At 42.8% G+C, this 25,870-nt stretch overlaps 1 protein-coding gene across 5 annotated transcripts in view; it reads left to right on the top strand.

The window, feature by feature from the left end:
* The window catches only part of LOC128706566 (protein FAM136A), a 111,416-nt gene that overhangs the window by 65,471 nt on the left and 20,075 nt on the right, over positions 1 to 25,870 (top strand). For 3 of the 5 annotated variants that reach the window (XR_011392662.1, XM_070090285.1, XM_070090294.1), the window contains one exon: positions 12,443 to 12,523. The exons of the other annotated variants lie outside the window; for them this stretch is intronic. Coding sequence is in view for 2 of the 3 variants with exons in the window: in XM_070090285.1 (XP_069946386.1) it covers positions 12,443 to 12,523 (81 nt within the window). In the remaining variant the exon portion in view is untranslated. The remainder of the gene's footprint in view (positions 1 to 12,442; positions 12,524 to 25,870) is intronic. 5 annotated transcript variants of the gene reach the window in all.

Genomic DNA, 25,870 nt, shown 5'->3' with positions numbered 1-25,870 from the left:
TTTGCGACAAGGTTAGTTCCAGAGCTAAGGGGAATGTCCTACGAAGAAAGGTTACTGGAAATCGGCCTGACGACACTGGAGGACAGGAGGGTTAGGGGAGATATGATAACGACATACAAAATACTGTGTAATAGACAAGGTGGACAGAGACAGGATGTTCCAGAGGGGGGGACACAAACAAGAGGTCACAATTGGAAGCTGAAGACTCAGACGAGTCAAAAGGATGTTAGGAAGTATTTCTTCAATCATAGAGTAGTCAGGAAGTGGAATAGTCTAGCAAGTGAGGTAGTGGAGGCAGGAACTATACATAGCTTTAAGTTGAGGTATGATAAAGCTCATGGAGCAGGGAGAGAGGACCTAATAGTGCTCAGTGAAGAGGCGGGGCCAGGAGCAGTCTCTCGACTCCCGCAAGCATAATTAGGTGATGACTTTTACACACACACACACACACACACACACACACACACACACACACACACACACACACACACACACACACACACAAACAACCACACATACAAACAACCACACATACAACCCCACACACACACCACACACACACACCACACACACACACACACACACACACACACACACACACACACACACACACACACACACACACACCTACACACACCTACACACACCTACACACACCTACACACACACACCTACACACACACACAACAGGCCTAGTGTCTAATCGACATGTGCCTAGGACAAAATGGTAACTAACTAACTAACACACACACACACACACCACACACACGCACGACACGCATGATGCACACACACGCACGACACACGCATGATGCACAACACACGCACGACACACGCGCATGACACACACATACGACACACATGTGCAACACACACGCGCATGACACGTGCGACACACATGCACGACACGCACAACCCTGCACACGCACAACCCCACACACGCACAACTACTTATATGCACAACCACACACACACAGAACCCCACACATGCGCAACCACACACACGCACAACACACACTACACGACACACACACGACACACACACGCACACGACACACACATTGTGGCTAGCTGGTCCAGTGGCTAACGCGACGGGACTCTCTGATCGTGGGTTCTATCCCCACCCGTGGTATGGTTTTTTTTTAATGAGAAGAATTGAGTTAGATGAGGACCAGGCAGAACTACAAAGGTATCTGGACAGGCTGCAGGCCTAGTCCAGAAACTGACTCCTGGATTTCAACCCCACCAAGTGCAAAGTCGTGAAGATTGGGGAAGGGCAAAGAAGACCACGGACAGAGTACAGTCTAGGAAAAGGATCTTGGGGTAAGTATAACACCAGGCACATCTCCTGAGGCACACATCAACTGAATAACTGCTGCCGCATACTGGCGCCTAGCAAACCTAAGAACAGCATTCCGACATATTAATAAGGAATCATTCGAAACACTGTACACCATGAACATTAGGCCTATATTGGAGTATGCAGCCACAGTTTGGTACCCTAACCTGACACACGACACACACACACGACACACACACGACACACACACACGACACACGACAACCACACACGACAACCACACACATGACAACCACACACGCGACACACACAAACTTCTCACAACAGGCCAAGTGCCTCTCGACAAGTGCCTTTGACAGCTGGTAACTAACACATACATATATATGAGATTAGTGCAAAAGCTGGAGGACCAGGCAGGGATAACAAGGAAGGCACTGCAGTGGTTCAGGGAATACCTGTCAGGAAGACCACAGCGAGTCATGGTACGTGGCGAGGTGTCAGAGCGGACGCCTGTGACGAGCGGGGTTTCACAGGAGTCATTCCTAGGACCAGTACTGTTCCTTGTATTTGTGAACGACATGACAGAAGGAATAGATTCAGAGGTGTCCCTGTTTGCAGATGATAAGTTAATGAGAAGACGTAATGACATGATTGCAAACAAACCATACCACGGGCGGGGATAGAACCCGTGATCAGAGAGTCTCAAAACTCCAGACCATTGCGTTAGCCACTGGACCAGCTAGCCACAATAAGATTCGTCTACCTACGTATATTTCTACACCATAGGACCTCTTCAAGGGGGGGCTCCTTGGCGTGGTGAAGAGGCTCTTAGTCTGAGGAATTAGACCTGTCGGTCTACTTCCTCAGACCGAACCTAATTACCCCCCAATCCCCCGTTCCCTACCCCATCCTCCCCTTTTTCCTTTCCTCCTCCTCCTCCTCCCCACCCCTCCCTTTTGGCCTTTTTTTTTTTTTTCCACAGGCACGCTAGTTCCTAGGTAGGGGAAAGGGTACCGGGGTCCATCCCATTCCGTTGAGGTTCTTGGCAGTGGCGTAGTTTGCCGTGCAATCTGGATTGCCTGGGGATGTCCTGATCCCTCTCTGGTATCCCAGAGGGTGGCTTTGGGTGTCTCTCGGGCGACGGGTGTATCTCTGGAAGCCACCTTTCGGATTCCGGGGGTGGTGGCCGAAGGAGGTATGCTTTGTGGCGGATTTCCGGCCACCCTCTCTTTTGTCCACCGAGGTAACTCGGCAGATGTGAGGTTGCTATCCCGGATTGCCGGTTTACTGGCATGATGGGCAGGGTATGGCACGGGTTCCATGCTGCATCTGCGCTACTTGCGGTGCTGAGGTCCTCTTGGGCGCGGAGGGAGATTTCTGGCCCTTTCATTCCTCCTAGGAACTATCCCTCCCCAGTCCCCCCTTTTTTTATTCTTTTTTTTATTTTTATTTTCTTCTTTCTTTTTTTTTCTTAAAAACAAAAAGAAAGAAGTAACGTAACCATGGCAGCCCTAGTCCATGAACCTGCTACCCCTGGGCCCCTTCTTGATACCGCACCCTGTTCTGACCCCGCCTCATCTTTGGACCACTCTTCGGACACTCCTCATGCCTCTGTACCTCTTGCCGGTGCTGTTTCCTCACCCGCTTCAGGTACTGAGGCCTCGACTGACTCCTTTGATTTATCTGACCTTCGCTCTCCTCTGACTATGCTTCCGGCCTCTCCCTCTACGGTGCGGCAATTTTCGAATCGCCGGCCCGTTCCATGTCGGACCAACTCTGGTCCCACGCCTAAACGACAACGACAGTTACCTGCTGATGATACTTCTCCACCTTCTCGTTCTTCTCAGAAAAGATCGACACGTCCTTCACTACCTTTCCACGCTCAGTTTCAGACTGCACAATGGACTAAATTCTTCACTTTACGACCGACTTCCTCTACTGCCTATCTTTCTGACCACAGTATTGGCAAGGCACTCCTACGCCATGTTGGTAAAGATATTTCTTTTCATGCTCTTAAGAGCGGTACGCGCATCGTCACCGTACAGAATGCTACCCAGGCTCATGAGCTTTCTCGTCTTTCCCATATCGATACTGTTCCTGTAACTATTGAAAAGCATCATTCCCTCAATTCTTGTAGTGGTACTGTCATTCTGCCCCATACCATAGTTCAACAAAATTTCCAGACATGTGGCACTGACATTCTTGAACAGCTGGAACTCCAAGATCTCCCAATCCTCAAGGTAGACACTTACGTTCTTCCTGCCCGCGGGCGGAGACGATACCCTAGCAATGTGGCTCGTTTAACTTTTGACAGCCGTGAACTCCCATCCTCAGTTTATGTAGCAAGACATCGGTTACAAGTTCGAAAGGTGATCCCTGCACCACAACAGTGTAGAAATTGCTGGCGATTTGGCCATCCAGCGAAATATTGCAGATCTATCGCCGAATGCCCAGTCTGTGGTGCCGATGACCATTCTAATACGTCTTGCAATCGACCTCCCTCTTGCCTTAATTGTCATGAGGCTCACCCTTCGTACTCTCGCCGTTGTCAAGTCTACTTAAACGAGCGGGAAATCCGTTACCTCAAAGAGGCAGAAGGTCTCCCTTATGCCATGGTAGTTTCTCATCTCCGCCTCCAAGGGAGACTACCTCGTGTTTCTTATTCCCGTGTTTCAAAACGTCTCCCCCACTTCTGGTATCCCATCTTCTGCACCCACCTCTGTGGTTACCTCTCCCATAGTCACTCTTGTAGCTAATTCTTTTGCTGTCCTCGGCTCAGACATCTCTACTTCAACATCTCAGTCTGATCTTGCTTCTTCGTGTTCTCTCTCACAAGCCTCAGTAGCGACGAGATCTCGTATGACACCTCCTCCCAATCGTCCCTCTACTTCTCAAAAGTCAAAAAAAGGTCCGTTAACACCTCCTACCCATCTTCCACCTCCTCATTTTCCCTTCCCTGTCTCTGTACCTGGTTCTCCCCTTCTCACTGGCTCTGTTACAAGTGTAAAGGTTCACCCTCCTCCTCGTACTGTACCTTCCTCCCCTGTACCCTCCCAAGTTTCTTTCTCTTCTGCCACCTCCCAGGTTTCTGCTTCTTCTGTCCCCTTCCACACTTCTCCAGTTCCGTCCACCCTTTCGCCCCCCCTACCTTGGTACAGTCCATTACAGTTCCAATCTTTACTCATCCTCCCCCTACCATTTCCAATATTGTCTCCCATACGACGTCTCTGAATTCTGAAACACTTGACGCAATCTCTGAATATATTGCAGAGACCAAACCATCAATGGACACTGATCCACCCTCCGTTCCTTCTCTCTCCTCTACTCCATCTTCGCAACTCCTTTCTTCACAGCGCACCGTTCCTTCGCTGCTTGAACGTTTTCCACTGCCTCCACATGTGGACTTTTCTAACCCCTCTAGTCCGTAGGAACCCTTACCTGCGGATTTCAGGTATCTTTATCATTGCCAATCATGGCCTGTTTACAATGGAATATACGCGGCCTCAGGGGTAATCGGGGTGAGCTTCAGATGTTACTCTCCCAGTTTTCCCCTGTTGGTGTTTGCTTACAGGAACCAAAATTACACTCTGCTGTTATCTCTCCCATCTCAGGCTATAATTTATTGTATTCTTCAGATCCTTTTCCTGATGGGACCTTTAATGAAAGTGCCCTTCTACGCGCTGATATTCCGTACCATCAGCTATTTGTTCGTACTTCGCTGCATTACACAGCAACCCGTATCCACTTGCATAGGTGGTATACGCTCTGTTCTTTATATCTCTCTCCTTCTCGGGCATTATCTATTCCGGATATTGCTTTTCTTGTTTCGTCATTACCACCACCGATTCTGTTACTTGGTGATTTTAATGCCCACCATTTCCTCTGGGGGGGTCTCACTGTGATTCCCGTGGCATTCAGTTAGAGGCTTTTCTTGCCACCCACCCCCTCCATGTTTTAAATACAGGTACTCACACCCATTTTGATCCTCGGACTCACACTCTCTCTTGCATCGATCTCTCAGTCTGCTCTTCCTCCGCCACATTAGACTTCACTTGGTCTGTTCTTCCGGACTTGCATGACAGCGATCATTTCCCAATCATTCTTACTTCCCCTTCATATTCACCACCTCTTCGCATCCCACGCTGGCAATTTGATCAGGCAAATTGGAACCTTTACTCACACCTAACTGTTTTTAGAGAGGTTCCTTCTTCGTCCTCCATCGATGAGCTTTTACACCTCTTCTCGTCCTCCATTTTAACCGCAGCTTCTCATTCTATACCCCAAACTTCGGGCGGGCATTCTCAGAAATGCGTGCCTTGGTGGTCTCCTGCTTGTGCTCGTGCAGTACGTTTGAAACGCGCTGCATGGGGCAGGTACCGGTACAATAGAACCACAGAGAGACTTCTTGATCTTAAGCAGAAGCGTGCGATCACTCGCCGTGTCATCCATGACGCTAAACGCACTTGCTGGCGAGATTATGTCTCCACCATCACCTCTGCTTCCTCTTTGAGTGCAGTCTGGAAAACAGTACGAAAACTGAGTGGTAAATATTCTCCTGACCCGGCTCCTGTTCTGCGGGTTGCCGGTGTTGATATAGCAAACCCACTAGATGTTGCCAATGAAATTGGCAATCATCTGGTCCGTATTTCTCAGGGACTCCATCTATGCCCCTCATTTCTTTCCTCAAAGTCTGCCAGAGAGTTAGCACCCTTGGACTTTTCTTCTCTCAGAGAAGAACAGTATAATGTGCCTTTTACACTTCAAGAACTGGAGGCAACACACTCAGCTTGCCGATCATCGGCAGCTGGGCCCGACGACATTCATATTCGTATGCTACAACATTTACATCAGTCAGCCCTTGCAGTCCTATTACGCCTTTACAATCTTATTTGGTTACAAGGAGTTCTTCCACAGCTGTGGAAATCCGCCATTGTTCTCCCTTTCCGCAAACCAGGCACTACGGGACATGAAACATCCCACTATCGTCCCATTGCTCTTACCAGTGCAGTTTGCAAAGTGATGGAACGCCTAGTAAATAGACGTTTAGTGTGGTATTTAGAGACACACAACAGTCTCTCCACTCGTCAATATGGCTTTCGTAAGGGACATTCTACCATAGACCCCTTACTACGCTTGGATACATATGTTCGTAATGCCTTTGCGAATAACCACTCAGTTATTGCCATATTTTTTGACCTTGAGAAGGCATATGACACAACTTAGAGGTATAATATTTTAGCCCAAGCCCACTCTTTAGGCCTTCGAGGCGATCTACCATCCTTCCTTAAGAACTTTTTAACTGACAGGCATTTCCGTGTTCGGGTTAATAATGTGCTCTCCCCGGACTTTATCCAAGCTGAAGGTGTACCCCAGGGATGTGTTCTGAGCACAACACTTTTTCTCCTTGCTATTAATGATCTGGCCTCTAGTCTTCCATCAAATATTTGGTCATCACTCTATGTTGATGACTTCGCTATTGCCTGTGCAGGCGCTGACTGTCATCTTATTACAGTTTCTCTCCAGCATGCAGTCGACCGTGTTTCCAATTGGGCCACCACACGTGGGTTTAAATTTTCCAGCACTAAAACCCACCAAATTACTTTCACTAGACGCTCTGTCATCTCCGATCATCCTTTGTACCTCTATTGCTCCCGTATCCCTGAACGTGATACAGTCAGTTTCTGGGCCTCCTCTTTGATCGTAGGTTATCCTGGAAACCTCACATTACCTCTCTGAAGGCAACATGTCACAGCCGGCTGAACCTTCTTAAAACCCTTGCTCATCTTTCATGGGGAGCTGATCGTCGAACCCTCCTTCTCCTACATTCCACCCTTATCTTATCGAAACTTGATTATGGTGACCAGATCTATTCAGCGGCATCTCCTGCTACTCTCTCTAACCTTAACCCCATTCATCACCAAGGATTACGTTTATGCCTTGGTGCTTTTTGCTCTTTCCCTGTCGAGAGCCTCTATGCAGAAGCGAATGTTCCATCCTTATCCGATCGCCGTGATGCCCATTGCCTTTGCTACTATGTACGCTCTCATGATCTCCGCAATCCTTCCATTTATAGAATGGTCACTGATATTAGTAGACATTCTTTATTTGTTCGCCGCCCCTGTTTACTCCATCCCTTCTCTCTTCGCCTTCATTCGCTCTTGTCTTCTCTTCAATTACCACCTTTCTATGTACATGTAGCATCTCACTTTTCCCATACCCCTGGGAAGTTCCAGCTGTTCGAGTCTGTTCTTTCTCTCTCCCTTGCTCGAAAGCCCAACTGTCTACGGTCGCTTCCCGCTCTCTTTTTCTTGACCACTTTCACTCTCATTCTCATGCCATTGCTGTGTACACAGATGGCTCTAAGTCTTCTGACGGCGTAGGATTCGCAGCAGTGTTTCCGGACAGCGTCGTACAAGGGCATTTACTATCTTCGGCTAGTATTTTTACTGCCGAATTGTATGCCATCCTTACAGTACTTATCCGTATTGCATCTATGCCTGTGTCATCATTTGTGGTTGTCTCAGACTCCCTTAGTGCTTTACAGGCTATACAGAAATTTGATACACCTCGCCCCTTAGTCCTCCGTATCCAACTTTGGCTACGCCGCATCTTTACCAAGCATAAAGATATTGTTTTTTGTTGGGTCCCTGGTCATGTTGACGTACAGGGCAATGAACAGGCAGACACTGCTGCGCGGTCAGCAGGACATGACCTACCAGTTTCATGTAGAGGTATTCCATTTACGGACTATTTTGCTGCAATATCTTCCCAACTTCACACCCGTTGGCAACAACGTTGGTCTACTATGCTCGGCAACAAACTTCAATCTATTAAACCGAGTATAGGTTACTGGCCGTCTTCTTATCACCAGTGTCGAGGTTGGGAGACTACTCTCTCCCGTCTTCGCATTGGCCATACTCGTCTTACTCATGGATATCTCATGGAGAGGCGCCCTGCTCCTCTCTGTGAGAATTGCCAAGTTCCATTATCAGTCAGCCACATTCTGTTGGACTGCCCACTTTATCAGCGAGCACGCAGAATTTACCTCCGTCGTCGTCTTCGCTCCGCTGCTCTCTCTTTACCTTCCCTTCTCGCTGATGGACCCACCTTTCATCCAGACTCTCTCATTGACTTTTTGACAACAACTGACTTACTTCACAAATTCTGATACCTTCAGCCCTTTCTACTTCAATCTCTTGCTACCCTCTATCCCCGTACTATCCCCTGCCCCGCTGTTTTCTGTAACCTACTGATCATCCCTCCTCCCTTCTGCCATCCAATACCCTCGCTTCCTTCCCTACCCTGCAGCGCTGTATAGCCCTTGTGGCTTAGCGCTTCTTTTTGATTATAATAATACACCATAGGAAGGTTAGCATAGGCACCACTGTGACCACAAATGCAAGTTTTTACAGACGAATCTCCAGCTAGTGTGGTCAGTGGTGCCTATGCTAACCTTTTTATGGTGTAGAAATATACCTAGTTGGATGAATCTTATTGTGGCTAGCTGGTCCAATGGCTAATGCGACAGTCTTGAGTTTTGAGACACTCTGATCGTGGGTTCTATCCCCGCCCGTGGTATGGTTTGTCTGCAATCGTGTCATTACGATTTTGTGAGTCATGTTAACGACTTTGAGGGGACTTGAGCTAGAGTTTGTCATGGCCACGCTAGCTGGAGATTCAACTGTAAAAACTTGCATTTGTGGTCACAGTGGTGCCTATGCTGACCTTTCTATGGTGTGGAAATATACCTAGTTGGACGAATCTTATTGTGGCTAGCTGGTCCAGTGGCTAACGCGACGGTCTGGAGTTTTGAGACTCTCTGATCGTGGGTTCTATCCCCACCCGTGGTATGGTTTTTTTTTTTTAATGAGAAGAATTGAGTTAGATGAGGACCAGGCAGAACTACAAAGGGATCTGGACAGGCTGCAGGCCTAGTCCAGAAACTGACTCCTGGAGTTCAACCCCACCAAGTGCAAAGTCATGAAGATTGGGGAAGGGCAAAGAAGACCACAGACGGAGTACAGTCTAGGGGACCAGAGACTACAAGCCTTACTCAAGGAAAAGGATCTTGGGGTAAGTATAACACCGGGCACATCTCCTGAGGCACACATCAACTGAATAACTGCTGCCGCATACTGGCGCCTAGCAAACCTAAGAACAGCATTCCGACATATTAATAAGGAATCATTCGAAACACTGTACACCATGAACATTAGGCCTATATTGGAGTATGCAGCCACAGTTTGGTACCCTAACCTAGCCAAGCACGTAAGGAAACTAGAGAAAGTGCAAAGGTTTGCAACAAGACTAGCCCCGGAGCTAAGGGGCATGTCCTACCATGAGAGGTTAAAGGAAATTGACTTGACGACACTGAAGGAGAGGAGAGAGAGGGGGAATATGATAACGATATAAAATACTGAGAGGAATCAACAAGGTGGACAGAGTTAGATTTGGATGTTCCAGAGATGGGACACAGCAATAAGCGGTCACAGTTGGAAGTTGAAGACTCAGATGAATCACAGGGATGTTAGGAAGTATTTCTTCAGTCACAGGGTTGTCAGGAAGTGGAATATGTACTCTGGAAAGTGATGTAGTGGAGGCAGGATTCATACATAGCTTTAAGTAGATGTATGATAAAGTTTGTGGAGCAGGAAGAGGCAGGCCAGGAGCTGTGACTCAACCCCTGCAACCACAACTAGGTGAGTGTACACACTCATACGTACATATTATAATGTGAATAACCAAAGTTTAATGAACTCTTGTTAATGCTCTATAATAACCCAGATGGAGACAGAAACTCAGCACATTAATTGATCTGTGTATTTCAACCACCTAGGATCCTCTGCTGAAGAGGATCCCAGAAGGGGGTCGAAATATTCAGATAAATCAATCTCGTCATCTTATCTCCATGTGGGTTATTATTGAGCAGATTGTACTGTATATATATATTTGTGTGTAAAAAAGGTCATATATTACAATTTATAAGGTTCTTGGTTTTTAGAAGAAAAATTGACATAGTCGTAAGAGCAAAATAGTAATCATTGTATGAAGTTATTGGGATCCTATAAGGATCACTTCTTACTGTAATTCTTTTTGTTTATAGCAAGTTTTTCATATAAACATAAAGAATTGAATCATGTGAATTTGTTGTGAATGGTACTAAATTCTTATGTAATGTTGAACACTAAGATTATCCTGAAATGTTACAGGGTTACATGGAATGGTGAGACTTAATATTGATAAACGTCACGTGATGAAAATTAATGAAAATGCAAGAAGTCCCCACAAAGATTGTAGTTTAAATGAAAAAATGACCTGGTGAAATGAAAATACAGTGGAACCTCTACTTATGAGTGCTTCCACGTGCAAGTTTTTCCACATACGAGCAACTGCTCGGTTGATTTTTTGCTTCCATATGCGAGCAAAATTTCCAGATGCAAGCGGGCCTCGAGGGAGGTTAATTGACACTGGTGAGGGGGCTCTTGCTCTTGATCTAGGGAATTGGATCTCAGTTGTTTGTTGGACTATCTTATTGAAACTTGGGCAATGTATGATGAAAAGATGCTTCTTAATGTACACCAAAAATGAAAGAAATTGGACCATAAATAACGAAGTTCACTTCTCAGCCATTAGCCTCTCCTTAGCGGTATATTTTCGTGTGGTTTTTATGGTTGTATTCTCGTTTTATTTGGTCTCGTGTGATAGAAAGGAAGATAAACTACAAAAATAAATATGATTTTAATTGGTTTCATGATGAAAGTACCTTGAAATTGAGCTCAAAATATCAGAAATATTCGATTCTTTGGCAACATCAGTGGTAGACATCATGAGGCAGCAGTGGCAGACAACATGAAGCAGCAGTGGCAGACAACATGAAGCAGCAGTGGCAGACAACATGAAGCAGCAGTGGCAGACAACATGAAGCAGCAGTGGCAGACAACGTGAAGCAGCAGTGGCAGACAACATGAAGCAACAGTGGCAGACATGAAGCAGCAGTGGCAGACAGCATGAAGCAGCAATGGCAGACAGCATGAAGCAGCAGTGGCAGACAGCATGAAGCAGCAGTGGCAGACAACATGAAGCAGCAATGGCAGACAACATGAAGCAGCAGTGGCAGACAACATGAAGCAGCAGTGGCAGACATCATGAGGTAGCAGTGGCAGACAACATGAAGCAGCAGTGGCAAAGTGTAGCATTAAGAGTGTAGCAATTAAGTGAAGCATTAAGAGTATAGCAATTAATTGTAGCAATTAAGTGAAGCATTAAGAGTGTAGCACTTATAAGTCACTGTCTGACTTTTTTTGGGTTATCTTAGGTTCTCTACACATGTAGTCAGGAGCAGGAATGGCTGCTGTGGTGGCCCTATAAACCCCAACAACAATGGCTGCTGTCACCACCACTAGCCAGATAACTAATGACATGTATTTAATTCATTCTAGTGTATACATCATGTTTCTGTTATTAATACTGTTTGTCATATTACATGAATTGTGATAGATAAATAAGCTGTAGAGTTGATATTAAGGAAATTATTAAAGTATTTTCTTGTGCCTGGAATTCCACTGGAACGAATTAATTCCATTTCAGTTAATTTAAATGAGGAAAATTTACTCTGCAAACAAGCAAATCCAGTTGCAAGCAAGGTCATGGAATGGATTAAACTTGTAAGTAGAGGTTCCACTGTACCACATTTATTTATAATATATGCAGAACTGAGTACAGTACTTGGGTTGAGGCTTGAGTCATAGTGCAAATGATACGGTAATCTACACATTTTTCCCCTACAGTTTTTAAAGGTTTTTAGTTCATTTATTACAATTTATCTGTAAATAATGTATTTGTAGGTGAAAAGACCAATGAAATAATGGGTCCTGTTTGAGGGTAGGATTGAAGGGGTTTAACACACCCAGACTTTTAAGGAGCATTTGAAATTTGTGTTGAACATTTTAATTTTTGACATGGAAAGTGGATAAGATTTGAGTCTGTTTAGGATGGCCAAAATTGTTGTCCATTTAGTATAATTTTTCCAACTAATGTAGTGTGCTTATTATTTTCTTAATACTTGACTAATGGAGTACAGATACTTGATATTTTGTTATCCATGAATTAATAAGTGTTAACGTGTGGACTTACTCTTACCAGGAGCCGCAACGCAACAGCTCACTTTCCATAGCCAACGCCGCAGGCAGTGTATTTCGTCAGGCAGCTCTGGGCAGAGATGGAGTATGAAAAATGTTCATTCATGAAGTGGTGGTAGTGGCCTGTAAATCTGGAGTGCTTTAGAAACGCTAGAGTTGTCGCCAATGTAGTGCAGCAACAATGCAAACCCTCCAAGGACCTATACTTGGAAGTTTTGAAAATCTTCCATGAGCAGGCTAGGAGTTTTGCTTTTGGTTGTCATGGATGAGCTTGGGTGTAAAGCTTGCCAAGGTATTGTAGAATTAACACCTAAGGTATTTGCCATTAAGTAATCATTTTCATTGTACAGTAGGGTCCTGACTTATGATGTTCCACACTTAAAAATATTGGCACTTAAGTATCAATTGATTACTTATAAACACACACATAGCTGTGATTATTCCTTTTTTGTGCACATTCATTTAATGCATTTTTAGAGTTCACATTTCTTTGATAGTGATTAGTCAAGAAATATAGATTTAATATTTACAGTTTTTGTAAAACTGAATTATAAATATTTTCTTGGTTAGTTTGCACCAAATGCAATGGTACTGTATTTTGTTCATATTCATGTGTGGAGAGAGCTTTTCATTTTTTAAGAGTTTGGTTAACACTAAATTATGTTCTGTGGTGGCTGCTGCTGCCACCGGACATATCCATGGGTGAGGAGCAGGGCAGAGGGAGCTCGTGTCACACCCACCCTCATTCAGTTATCGTAACCACTACCTAGACACATTAATCCTACTCATAACAGTGAGAGTAGTGAGCTTATGAAAATAGTTTAGTGTTATATACAGTGTGAGAGAAGATAGGAATGAATAAGAGTGAGAGAAATGGAGACAGTTCAGCTACTGCCCACCCCTACACATTTGTCACTTCATTGTTTTCACACCACACTCAACCATAGCAATGAACAAGTAGTGAGCATATGTAAATATTATTGTATTAGATACTGTACTATTCAAGAGGGTGGGAGGGAATAGGACAACAAAAATGAAAGAGGGAGTCAGTGCAGCTGTTGCCCTACTGTACTGTATACAGCATTATAGCTCTGTCGTATATAATTAGCATGGTATATACACTAATCAGTAGGTAATACTATTGTGGAAAGGAACAGTACTGAATGTAAAATATTAGGTAAATATTCTTAGTTAAAAATAAATAATTATATATGGAATATTATATCTGAGGTATGCATCTCCAATTATAATATAGTTGTCTCTGGGAAAATAGGTTTCATGTTCTGAATACCATTTAAAAAAAAAAAATACTTTAATGTCATATGTTGGGGCCCTGATGTATTGAGAATGATGATGCAATGTTACTAAGATGCATATTGCCTTGGGAAGCTTCTTGGGCCACATAATTATTGCTGTATTCTCTTGAAAATTATGTATTCATATGCTTGTATGTATGTGTGTGGTATATGTGAAATTAAGATTGCTAATAATGCTTACATGAAGTTTTTGTGGACCATGCAACAGAAAGCCTAATGTGTGCCAGTTATGGTGTTGGGTAACATTCATTGCTTTTAATACTGATGCATTTTTCTATGAAGGTTAATCAGCTTTACACACTGCAGGGTGTGTAGGTTCTTGTGTGCCTTAACTGGTCATTTTTCCATGATCTTTCAGCCAGTATTCAAGAACAAAAATAATTTGTTGTACTTTCTTCAAGTGGAAGGTCTACATTTATTACATACATGTTCTTCTTAACCCTTGGAGGGTCCAAACCATAGATCTATGCCTTGTCCACACGGTCCAATTCGTAGTTCCATGCCATGAGCTCGGCTCACTCAGATAAGCTGTGAGTGGTAAATTTGGGCCTCTATATGAGAGAATGGATCTATGTGGTAAGTGTGCGCCATATAAAACAAATCCTGCAGCACAGTGCATAATGAGGGAAAAAACTGCGACTGTGTTTGGATTAAAACGCTGACTTAGCAATGTATTTTCGTATGGTTTTTACGGTTGTATTCAGAGTTTCTTGGTCTCATTTGATAGAATGGAAGATATACAGTGGATCCTTGGTTTCTGTGATTAATTAGTCTCAGAAAGTCTGACAAAAACCGAATTGTATGAAAACTGAAGTAATATTTCCCATAAGAAATAATGTAAATCCAATTACTCCATTCCAGACACCCAAAAACATTAACAAAAAATACATTTTATAGAGAAGAACTATAGGAGGAGGGGAGAGGGAGGAGGAGAGGTTATTGTTTGGAAGGGGAATCCCCCTCCATAAGGACTTCAGGTATCAAGGCCCTATCCAGGGTTACTGCCCTTTGTCTTTTACTGGCACTAGGACCAGCTTGAAAGTCACTGGACCCCTGTCGCACAAAAAATCTGTTCAGAGAGGTCTCTTTCTGGCAGCTCTTTAACCCTTTGAGGGTCCGTGCCGTAGATCTATGGCTTTACGTTGAGATCTATGGCTTTACGTTGAGGGTCCAAACCGTAGATCAACGTCATGAGCTCAGCTCACTCTGATAAGCTGTGAGTGGTAAATTTCGGCCTAGATATGAGAGAATACATCTGTGCGGTATGTGTGTACCACATAAAACAAATCATGCAGCACATAGTGCATAATGAGAGAAGGGAAGATATATTACAGAAATAGAGATGATTTTGATTGGTTTTAGTACTGGAAATGCCTTGAAACTGAGCTCAGAGTAGCGGAAATGTTAATTTTTTCCCGATGTTCAAGAGTAAACAAATGACCTCACACGTCTAATACACGCCAGCTGGTGGGTCTAATATACATTCACAAATATGGTTATATTATTTATACAATTATTACAATATTACATAACAGTAAATCTTTTATTTTTGGGTTTGAATAAAAATTCATTATGTGAATCAAAAAATCAAAATGGAATTCATTAATAAAGCCTGAAAACATAACTAATGAACAGAGGAAATGTTAGTTTAGCGCCAGGAATGCCTGCATTGTTTATTCTGGACACTACAGTGGACCCCCGCATAGCGACCTTAATCCGTGCAAGAGGGCTGGTTGTTATGCGAAATGTTCGGTATGCGAATGAATTTTCCCCATAAGAAATAATGGAAATCAAATTAATCCGTGCAAGACACCCAAAAGTATGAAAAAAAAATTTTTACCACATGAAATATACATTTTCCTACACACAAAGAGAAGGATACATGCATAATAGTAGAGTAGTACATGCACAATATATATTGTGCATGTACTACTCTACTAAATGAAGAATAAATGACACTTACCTTTATTGAAGATGCAGCAATGACTGATGAGACACTGTGTCCTGGGAGTGCCTTTTCCTCCTGAGTACTGTAGGTCCTGTTTGGCATTTTCTTCCAGAACAGGCCTGATCACACTGTGTATGCCACTACGATTCTTAAATCTCTCAAACCAACCTTTGCTGGCTTTAAATTCACCAATATGAGCACTAGTTCCAGGCATTTTTCCCTGTTCACCTGGGTGTTAGTCGACTGGTGTGGGTTGCATCCTGGGAGACAAGATTAAGGACCCCAATGGAAATAAGTTAGACAGTCCTCGATGATGCACTGACTTTCTTGGGTTATCCTGGGTGGCTAACCCTCCGGGGTTAATTGTTTCTCGGTAATTGTTTCACGTTAAGCCACACCAACAACACTCTCTCCACATCTTCGAGTAATACAGCTGATGGTGGTGCAGCAACAACAACAGCTGTGGTGCAGCTGACCATGGTGCAGCAGCAGCTGTGGTGCAGCTGCAGCTGTGGTGCAGCAGCAGCTGTGGTGCAGCAGCAGCTGACTGTGGTACGATAGTATTTATCACCCTTTTTACCACAGGGTTGGCACTAGAAGCTTTCTTTGGGCCCATGGTGGCTTATTTAGCAGTTACAAGCACTATAAATAATGGAATAATACAAAATGTATCGAATGTATGCATGCAACCGGCCACCCTGGCTTGTAAACACTGACGGCAAGGCAGGCGCTCAGGCTGGACGGACAGGTTCGGGACAGGTTCAGGACGAGTCATGTTCAGAGACAGCTGATGGTGCAACAGCAGCTGACCGTGGTGCAGCAGCAGCTGACTGGTCCAGCAACAGCTGACTGATCCAGCAACAGCTGACTGGTCCAGCAACAGCTGACTGGTCCAGCAACAGCTGACTGATCCAGCAACAGCTGACTGATCCAGCAACAGCTGACTGATCCAGCAACAGCGATTCTTAAATCTCTCAAACCAACGTTAGCTGGCTTTAAATTCACCAATATGAGCGCTAGTTCCAGGCGTTTTTCCCTGTTCACCTGGGTGTTAGTCGACTGGTGTGGGTTGCATCCTGGGAGACAAGATTAAGGACCCCAATGGAAATAAGTTAGACAGTCTTCAATGACACTGACTTTTTTGGGTTATCCTGGGTGGCAAATCCTCTGGGGTTAATTGTTTCTTGGTATTCTCAATAAGCCACACCAACAACGGTGCTACAGCAGCAGCAGCAGCTGACGGTGGTACAGCAGCAACAGACGATGCTACAGCAGCAACAGACGATGCTACAGCAGCAGCAGACGATGCTACAGCAGCAACAGACGATGCTACAGCAGCAGCAGACGATGCTACAGCAGCGACAGACGATGCTACAGCAGCAACAGACGATGCTACAGCAGCAGCAGACGATGCTACAGCAGCAGCAAACGATGCTACAGCAGCAGCAGACGATGCTACAGCAGCAGCAGACGATGCTACAGCAGCAGCAGACGGTACTACAGCAGCAGCAGCAGCTGACGGTGGTACAACAGCAGCAGCAGCTGACGGTGGTACAGCAGCAGCAGCAGCTGTACCACCAATAGTAGCGATGGTTGATTGGGGTTTATTATACAACCTGGCCAGCTCGGAGACACGCACTCCACTTTCATACTTATCAATGATCTTTTTCTTCATCTCTATAGTAATTCTCACCCTTATTGCTGTAGGGTTGGCACTAGAAGCTTTCTTGGGGCCCATGGTCACTTATTTTCCAGAAAAAATCACCAAAAACACTGTAATAATACGAAATGTTCCGATTGTATGCTTGGATGTTACCGCGGAGGCTGGCTGGTAAACAATGCCACCGGCGGAACATGTGAGCGTGGCTCAGGCCGCACATTGGACGCGTCTCGGACGAAGGGCGGTGAGCGGGTTTTTGGGCGGTATGCGAGGCAAAATTTTTGCGATCAAAGCGTCCGGTATGAGGATTGTACAGTATGCGATGCGTACGGTATGCGGGGGTCCACTGTATTTTGAAATTGGAGTATTTTGAACTTTGCATTAAATTGGCCAAATTGCCAATTTCCAATCACTTTATATTGTAGTTAAAACAGTTGATTTGGCGAATTCTTATGCTCAGTTGATAGAATAGAAGTAATACTAGTGAAATAGCTAAGAATTTGGTCGACTGGAATAATGTAATTGGCCTAAAATGGGAGTTAGTCAGCAAAATCGCCGATGCGTAAATATCGCTCACACACCAAAATTCGCGAGAGCATAATTTCGTCAATTTTCCACCAAATTTCGTACTTTTTGTTTTATTACCTTCAGATAAAGATTCTCTACCATTTCATAAGATAAGATAACAAAATTATTTTTTTGAAAATTCTTGGACACTGGTGCACACTCTGAAATTTGGCCTCTGAACCCTGAAAGGGTTAAGATTTACCTAAAATGGGAGAAGGCACTGTCATTGAACATGCTTGCAACAGCTTTGTTAGGGTGATATTTCTCCACAAAACTTTGCAACTCATTCCACTTTGCACACCTGGCCTTAATCACTGAAGAAGGCACATTCTCCCCTCCCTCTTCCTCCTCCTCTGAAGCCATTTCCTCAGTTGTGGTCTGTTGCTGTTCCAGTTGAAGGTCTTGTGCAGCTCTTCAGTGGTTAGCTCTTCCCTGTGGTCATCCACCAACTCTTCCACCAAAACACTATCTCCCACTAACTGTTTTTCATTGATCCACACCAACAAAAACTTCTCAACATATTCAGTTGTTTGCAGTCTCTGTTTCATTAGCACATTTACCCCTTTCGCAACATCAGCTTCTTTGATTTCTTTTTCTTCGCTAGGATGGAACTGATTGTTGATGCAGACTTCCCATACATCCTGGCGAGATCAGCCATACCACTTGCATACAGTGGGCCCTCAGTTATCGGCTGTAATCCTTTCCAGAAGGTCAGCCTAAATCCAAAAAGGCCAAAAACTGAAATAATATTTCCCATAATCTGTTTCAGACACCCAAAAATATTAATAAAAAGTACGTTTTTTAAAGATTAATTAATCCTTTGACTGTTTTGGCCATATATGTCTTAGGAACCAATGCTTTCGACGTATTAATACGCCAAAATTCTAGCTGCTTCAAATCAAGCAGGAGAAAGTTGGTAGGCCCACATGTGAGAGAATGGGTCTCCATGGTCAGTATGTGCAGCATAAAAAAAAAAATTGGGAGCCAGTGGTGCATTGTGGGAATGCCATTTCAGTAGTCTTTGTTCAGCATGCCTAGCGATAAGAAATATCTGACTCCCTGGCGAATCTGGGACTCTTCTCTTCCCAAGTGATAGCTCCAACACAGATGGCAGTGTCAGTGAAGATGAATTTCATGGTTTTGAGGAGTTTGTGACTGAAAGCAATGCCCAGGATACCAAAAGGAAGGAAGGAAAGATGAAGTAAGGAAGATAGGAAGGAAATAAGTAGTAAGGAAGGTAGAAAAGTGTGGGTAATGTTACATTTGGGATGGTATATACATGTGGTAGCAGGTGGTGGTGGTGGTGGTGTAATGATGAGTGTACCCAGGCTGGTAGCCTGGGTACATGACAACCACAGCCACAACAATCTGCACAACCACAACAACTTGCACAACCACAACAACTTGCACAACCACAACAACTTGCACAACCACAACAACTTGCACAACCACAACAACTTGCACAACCACAACAACTTGCACAACCACAACAACTTACACAACCACAACAACTTACACAACCACAACAACTTACACAACCACCACAACCTGCACAACCACCACAACCTGCACAACCACAACAACCTGCACAGCCACAACCACAACAACCTGCCAACAAAAATGCAGACACACTTGTTTTATGTATAACACCATGTTCAAAGAATTCCACAAGCTGCAGCACTTCTAGGAAATTTTCCAGTGACTACATTTGTATATATATTATAGAACAAAAGTAATAAAAAAAATTTTGTATTGTTGGTTTGTATAAAAAAGTTTTGTAAACTATAATGATAATGTTTGTGCAGTTATTGTGTTGCATACGAGTGTACATATGTACATTACACCTTACTTCGATCTCACAGGCGACATAAGTTACCTGAAAAACTAAAATATTGGAAAATACAAGAAACCTGTGAATGGGAGTAAAACTAATTTTACCGGGTGAAAGGCATTCACCGCAGTTCCATATCCAGCTCATTTTCTGCAAACTTTATGCCTTTATTTCTCAGTAAGTACTTACCACAATTTTTTTTTTTTATTTTTTTTTGTGGGGGGGGGGGGCTTAAAACAGTCAGCAAATTAATCGTAACATTTTGGTAAGAATTTTATATATATATATATATATATATATATATATATATATTATATATATATATATATATATATATATATATATATATATATATATATATATATATATATATATATATATACGTATATATATATATATATATATATATATATATATATATTTTATTTATTTATTTATTTATTTATTTATTTATTTATTTATTTTACGACACACAGAGACCCTTTAGGATTTGTGGTCGTGACACTCAAAGGATTAACTATAGTTTTACATACAGAAAACAATGAGAAATAAATATAAAGCACAAATTTTATTGATAAATGAACATTACATACCTTTATTGAAGACTCTTGTTGGCATATTGAAGAAGGCGATGAGGGGAGAGGGAGTTGGGAATCCCCCTCCATAAGGTATCAAAACCCTCTCTAGGGTTACTTGCCTTTTTTGTCGTTTACTGCCACAGTACAGGTCTCCCTCAACATTCGCGGGGGTTAGGGGATCAAGAGCCTCGTGAATGTTGAAAAATCGCGAATGTTTGGTGCCCCAATATATTGCAGGGAAATATAATAAAATAAAATGAAATAATCTATGTATATATATGTATATACGTACATGCTCCTCCCACTCATATATTTGTCCAATCTCTTTTTAAAGCTACCCAAGGTCCTATCAAAGCTAAAACCTTGGGTAGCTTCACATTTAGGTTGGATAAATACACAAGTGAGAGGTGGTTGGATTTGAATGGGTCTTGCATGCGAGTAAATAGAATGTTCAAAGCTTATTGCTTGGGTAGCATTTATTCTGTTATTGGGCTGGATTTGTGAAGGACCTGAATAGTATGGGCCAACAGGTCTACTGCAGTGTTCCTCCTTTCTTATGTTCTCATGAACAATCATAAAATACGTACCTGAGAACATCGTAAAATATTGTACTGCCTCCACCACTGCCTCGTATTTTTATATAATTTCTTTCTTCAATTCTTTCGTGCTTCTCAGTTTCTTTACCAAAATTTATTTGGGCCCATGGTTAATTATGTAGCAGTCACAGTCAATCAACAAGCACCAAACACAATGAATTATTGTGAAATGTTTGGAAGAGCGCAGAGGATAATACTCACTCCAGCATAAACAAAGCCATTCTGACTGACGATGCCTCTACCACCCACTGCTTCAACCCTCGTATTTATTATTATTATTATTATTATTATAATTATCATTATTAGCAGTCATGAATGAGTTGACATTATTTATACTGTAGTTTAATAAATAATGAACAAACAAAACACTCACCACTCGTAAGGCAGACGAACTCTGATGACTTGTGATGATTAAAAAAATTTAAATTATAATTCTTTATTTCTCTATTGATATTACATGCAGTTACTGATGACAGTTGAATGGAGATGATTATATGGAGTATAACTGCATGGCATGAGACTAGTGTGTGGCTTCTACGTCTTCACTGCCTCAGGTGAGGCAGTAGTAGTGGCAATTTCACCTTCTGCTCAAGATTCATGACTTTCTTTGAGCGCTTAGGGGTTGGCTCATCAATAGCGGTTACTGCTCCCTTGAGGGCCATACTTTCACCACCACACAAACAGCAATGACCGACTCGCACAGTGGCTGGAGACTGACTGAGTGAGTGAGTGGCGGGTGGGAGGGCTGGCTGCCAGTTATTATTATTATTGTTATTATTAATAACATGTATTATTATAAATGCAGCAGCGAGGAGACGGTTGGAGGCAGCGGAGATGTCCTGTTTAAGGGCAATGTGTGGTGTAAATATTATGCAGAAAATTCGGAGTGTGGAAATTAGGAGAAGGTGTGGAGTTAATAAAAGTATTAGTCAGAGGGCAGAAGAGGGGTTGTTGAGGTGGTTTGGTCATTTAGAGAGAATGGATCACAGTAGAATGACATGGAAAGCATATAAATCTATAGGGGAAGGAAGGCGGGGTAGGGGTCGTCCTCGAAAGGGTTGGAGAGAGGGGGTAAAGGAGGTTTTGTGGGTAAGGGGCTTGGACTTCCAGCAAGCGTGCGTGAGCGTGTTAGATAGGAGTGAATGGAGACGAATGGTACTTGGGACCTGACGATCTGTTGGAGTGTGAGCAGGGTAATATTTAGTGAAGGGATTCAGGGAAACCGGTTATTTTCATATAGTCGGACTTGAGTCCTGGAAATGGGAAGTACAATGCCTGCACTTTAAAGGAGGGGTTTGGGATATTGGCAGTTTGGAGGGATATGTTGTGTATCTTTATATGTTTATGCTTCTAGACTGTTGTATTCTGAGCACCTCTGCAAAAACAGTGATAATGTGCGAGTGTGGTGAAAGTGTTGAATGATGATGAAAGTATTTTCTTTTTGGGGATTTTCTTTCTTTTTTGGGTCACCCTGCCTCGGTGGGAGACGGCCGACTTGTTGAAAAAAAAAAAAAAAAAAAATGTATTATTATTAACATGTATGTATTTAATACCATGTTATAAATAATAATAGTACATATTATTAATAACATGTATGTTATTAAATACCATTGCCTCAATCACTGCCTCTACCACTCCAGTCACACTCAATCTACAAGCACCAAACACAATGAATTATTGTGAAATGTTTAGAAGAGCAGGGAGACTAATGTTCACTCCAGCATAAACAAAGTCACACTGACGATGTGTCAACCACTCCCTCGTATTTTTGTACAATTTCCTTCTTCAATTATATCGTATTTATTATTATTATTATTATTATTATTATTATTATTATTACTATTGTTATTATTAGCAATAGCAGAAATGTTCGATTCTTTGCTGTGTTCAAGAGTAAACACATGATGTCACCGTCTAATACCTTTCCTAATAGCCATTCCAATATGCAGTCATGAATGGGTTTACATTATTTATTCTGTAGTTTAATAGCAAATAATGAACAAACAAAACACTCACCACACTGAGTGGTGGGAGGGCTGGCTGCCAGTTGTGGGGATCGGAGAGAGGGTAGTAGGGACTCGCAGATGGCGGGAAACTTAAATATGATTTGGCGGCTGGGAATTTGGTGGCTGGGAATTTGGCGGTTGGGAATTCGCGAATGTGTGAAGCCCGTGAAAGTTCAAAACGTGAATGTTGAGGGAGACCTGTACATTTATTATTTACCTTAAAATATTTGTAATCTTAATGTAGGGCGAGAGCTGAATAGTATTTGAAGAAAATCAGTGTAGGCAGCAGTAGATGTAGGTACATACGTGTATGTAGCCCCTCCTGGGCTACACTACACAGCCATATTATTACCACGTTCACTGAGTTTAATTGTTTCTAACAACTACCTTTAGATGCCATCATAAACAAAGGGAGATTCAGAGAAAACATAATGTTTACTCTCCACCCAACTCGCCACTCGATAGCATATAAACATTGCATGTTTGTATGCTATATGCTATGTAACATGTTTCTTATATAATTTTGAAGAAAATATCATAGATGGATTAATGAAAATGTCTATATTAACCTAAAATAAGTCATTTAATGTGCCCAAGAGTCATTATTATTAGCCCCTTGACTGTCGCAACCCCCAATCCTGAGGTGTCTCCTGGTGTCGCAAAGTTTAAAAAAAAAATTATTTTTTCTTATGAAACGATAGGGAATCTTTTGCCAATTGTAAATTTGATGGAAAACTGACGGAATTATGCTCTTGTGAAGTTAGCAACCTTGGCGATATTTACAAACCAGCGATTTCGCTCACTTTGAGCCCTGTTTTCGGCTAATTTCATTGTTCCAGTCGACCAAACTCATAGCTATTTCTTGAGAACTCCATTTTTTCTATCAATTGAGTACAAGAAACTGCCCATTTGCTGATTTCAACTACCCAGTAACGTGGTCAGAAATTTGCAATTTGGCCAATTTCATGAAAATTAAAAAATATGGCAATTTCAGAATAGGGTCCAGAATGAACAATGCAGACATTGCTGGCTCTAAAATAACATTTTCTTTGTTCATCATTCACGTCTCCAGGCCCCTCTGATATTACTCTTGCTTTCTATTTTGAATTTTTATTCAAACAAAAAATAGAAGATTTACTGTTATGCAGACTACTGCAATACTGTAATAATTGTGCAAATCATGTCAACCCATTCATGACTGTGGAGGAGAGGTACATGATAATATATACCTGGAAGATACTCAAGGGCTTGGTCCCAAATCTGCACACTGCCATAACATACTGGAGTGAGAGATATGGGAGGAAGTGTAAAATAAACCCAGTGAGGAGCAGGGGTGCAGTGGGGACAATAAGGGAACACTGTATCAACATCCGGGGTTCCAGACTTTTCAACATCTTACCAGAAGATATCAGAAACACTGCTGGAACAAGTGTTGAAGCCTTCAAGAGGAAACTAGACAAGTATTTTCACCAGGTGCCAAATCATCCAGGCTGTGATGGATATGTGAGGCAGTGGGCCTCCAGCAGCAACAGCCTGGTTGACCAGGCAAGCACCAGACGAACCTGGCCCATGGTCGGGCTCAGAGAGTAGATATACTCTCAAAATTCTTCAAAGGTATATCAAAGGTTTATATCAAAGGCATATTAGAATGGCTAGTTGGACATTTATTGGACAATGACATCATTTGTTTACTTTTGAACATCGGCAAAAATCAAGCATTTCCCCTACTCTGAGCTCCATTTCCAAACCAATCAAAATCACCTCTATTTCTATAATATGTTTTCCATTCTATCAAATGAGACCAAGAAAACGAGAATACAACCATAAATACTATACGAAAATAGACCACAAAGTCGGCATTTTAATTAAAAAAAAAACGGTCGCTTTTTTTTTTTTTTCTAATTGTGTACTGCGTGCTCCAGGATTTTTTTTATATGGTGCACACTGACCACACAGACCCATTCTCTCACATGTGGTCCTACCAGCTTTCTCCTGCTTGATTTGAAGCCGCTAGAATTTGAGTATACATGTACATCAAACATGGTACTTCGTAAGACGTATATATACGACCGTAAACATTGCATGTTTTTATATATTACGTAACATGTTTCTTTGGGCCCATAGTGGCTTATTTCACAGTCACACTCAATAAACAACCACAAAAAACAATGGATTATAACGAAATATGTGGCGGGTGGACGCGTCCAATATGGCCAATTTCTGAGTTGCCGGTCGAAATCCAGGATAGAATTTCAGCCAAAAACCAGCCGATATCCGAAGGTCCACTGTATTTACTATGAGTTCTTTCTTGAATTCTATCGTGTTTCTCGCCTTCTTTTTCAAGGGCTCGCACTCTGAACTTTCTTTGGCCCCCAAGGTACCCACAGTGGCAGCAAGCTCTGTCATTTTTTCACCAGCCAGAGCCCATCAACGCTTCTATGATGGCCTAATTGCAATCATAACTGCACTAACGCATGTAGAACCCAGCATGACCCAAGATAAATAACAGTGGTACCTACAAACCGTGAAATTACCGATTGAAGCGAAGACTGCCCCTCAAACTCCAAGCACAGCCCCGCTGCCAGACGACTACCTACTCCAAGCTCTTAACTAATTTAGTTTATTTGCCTAACCACAGCAACTTCTGTACTACTATGAGACCAACTCATAGAAGAAACAGCACCAAGAACAGCAAGGCAGCACCTAGAAACCAACTATTCCATAAGACAACCCAGCAGGACGCTGGTGCCCCATCCACCCCCCTCACCACCCAGAGCGATGCATCACCAACAACAAACATGGCCAACTCCCCCTCGCCCACCAACCAAGGCGACTCCACTACAACACCAACTGTGACTGACTCCCTCTCTACATCTACTACCTTCATAGGATTTAACCCATCTGATACACTCCCAGGTATGACGAATGAT

This window comes from Cherax quadricarinatus, chromosome 3 (genome assembly GCF_038502225.1).
Source record: "Cherax quadricarinatus isolate ZL_2023a chromosome 3, ASM3850222v1, whole genome shotgun sequence".
Classification (NCBI taxonomy): domain Eukaryota; kingdom Metazoa; phylum Arthropoda; class Malacostraca; order Decapoda; family Parastacidae; genus Cherax; species Cherax quadricarinatus.
Note: the sequence above shows the minus strand (reverse complement) of the source record. Positions and strands in the feature narration are given on the sequence as shown.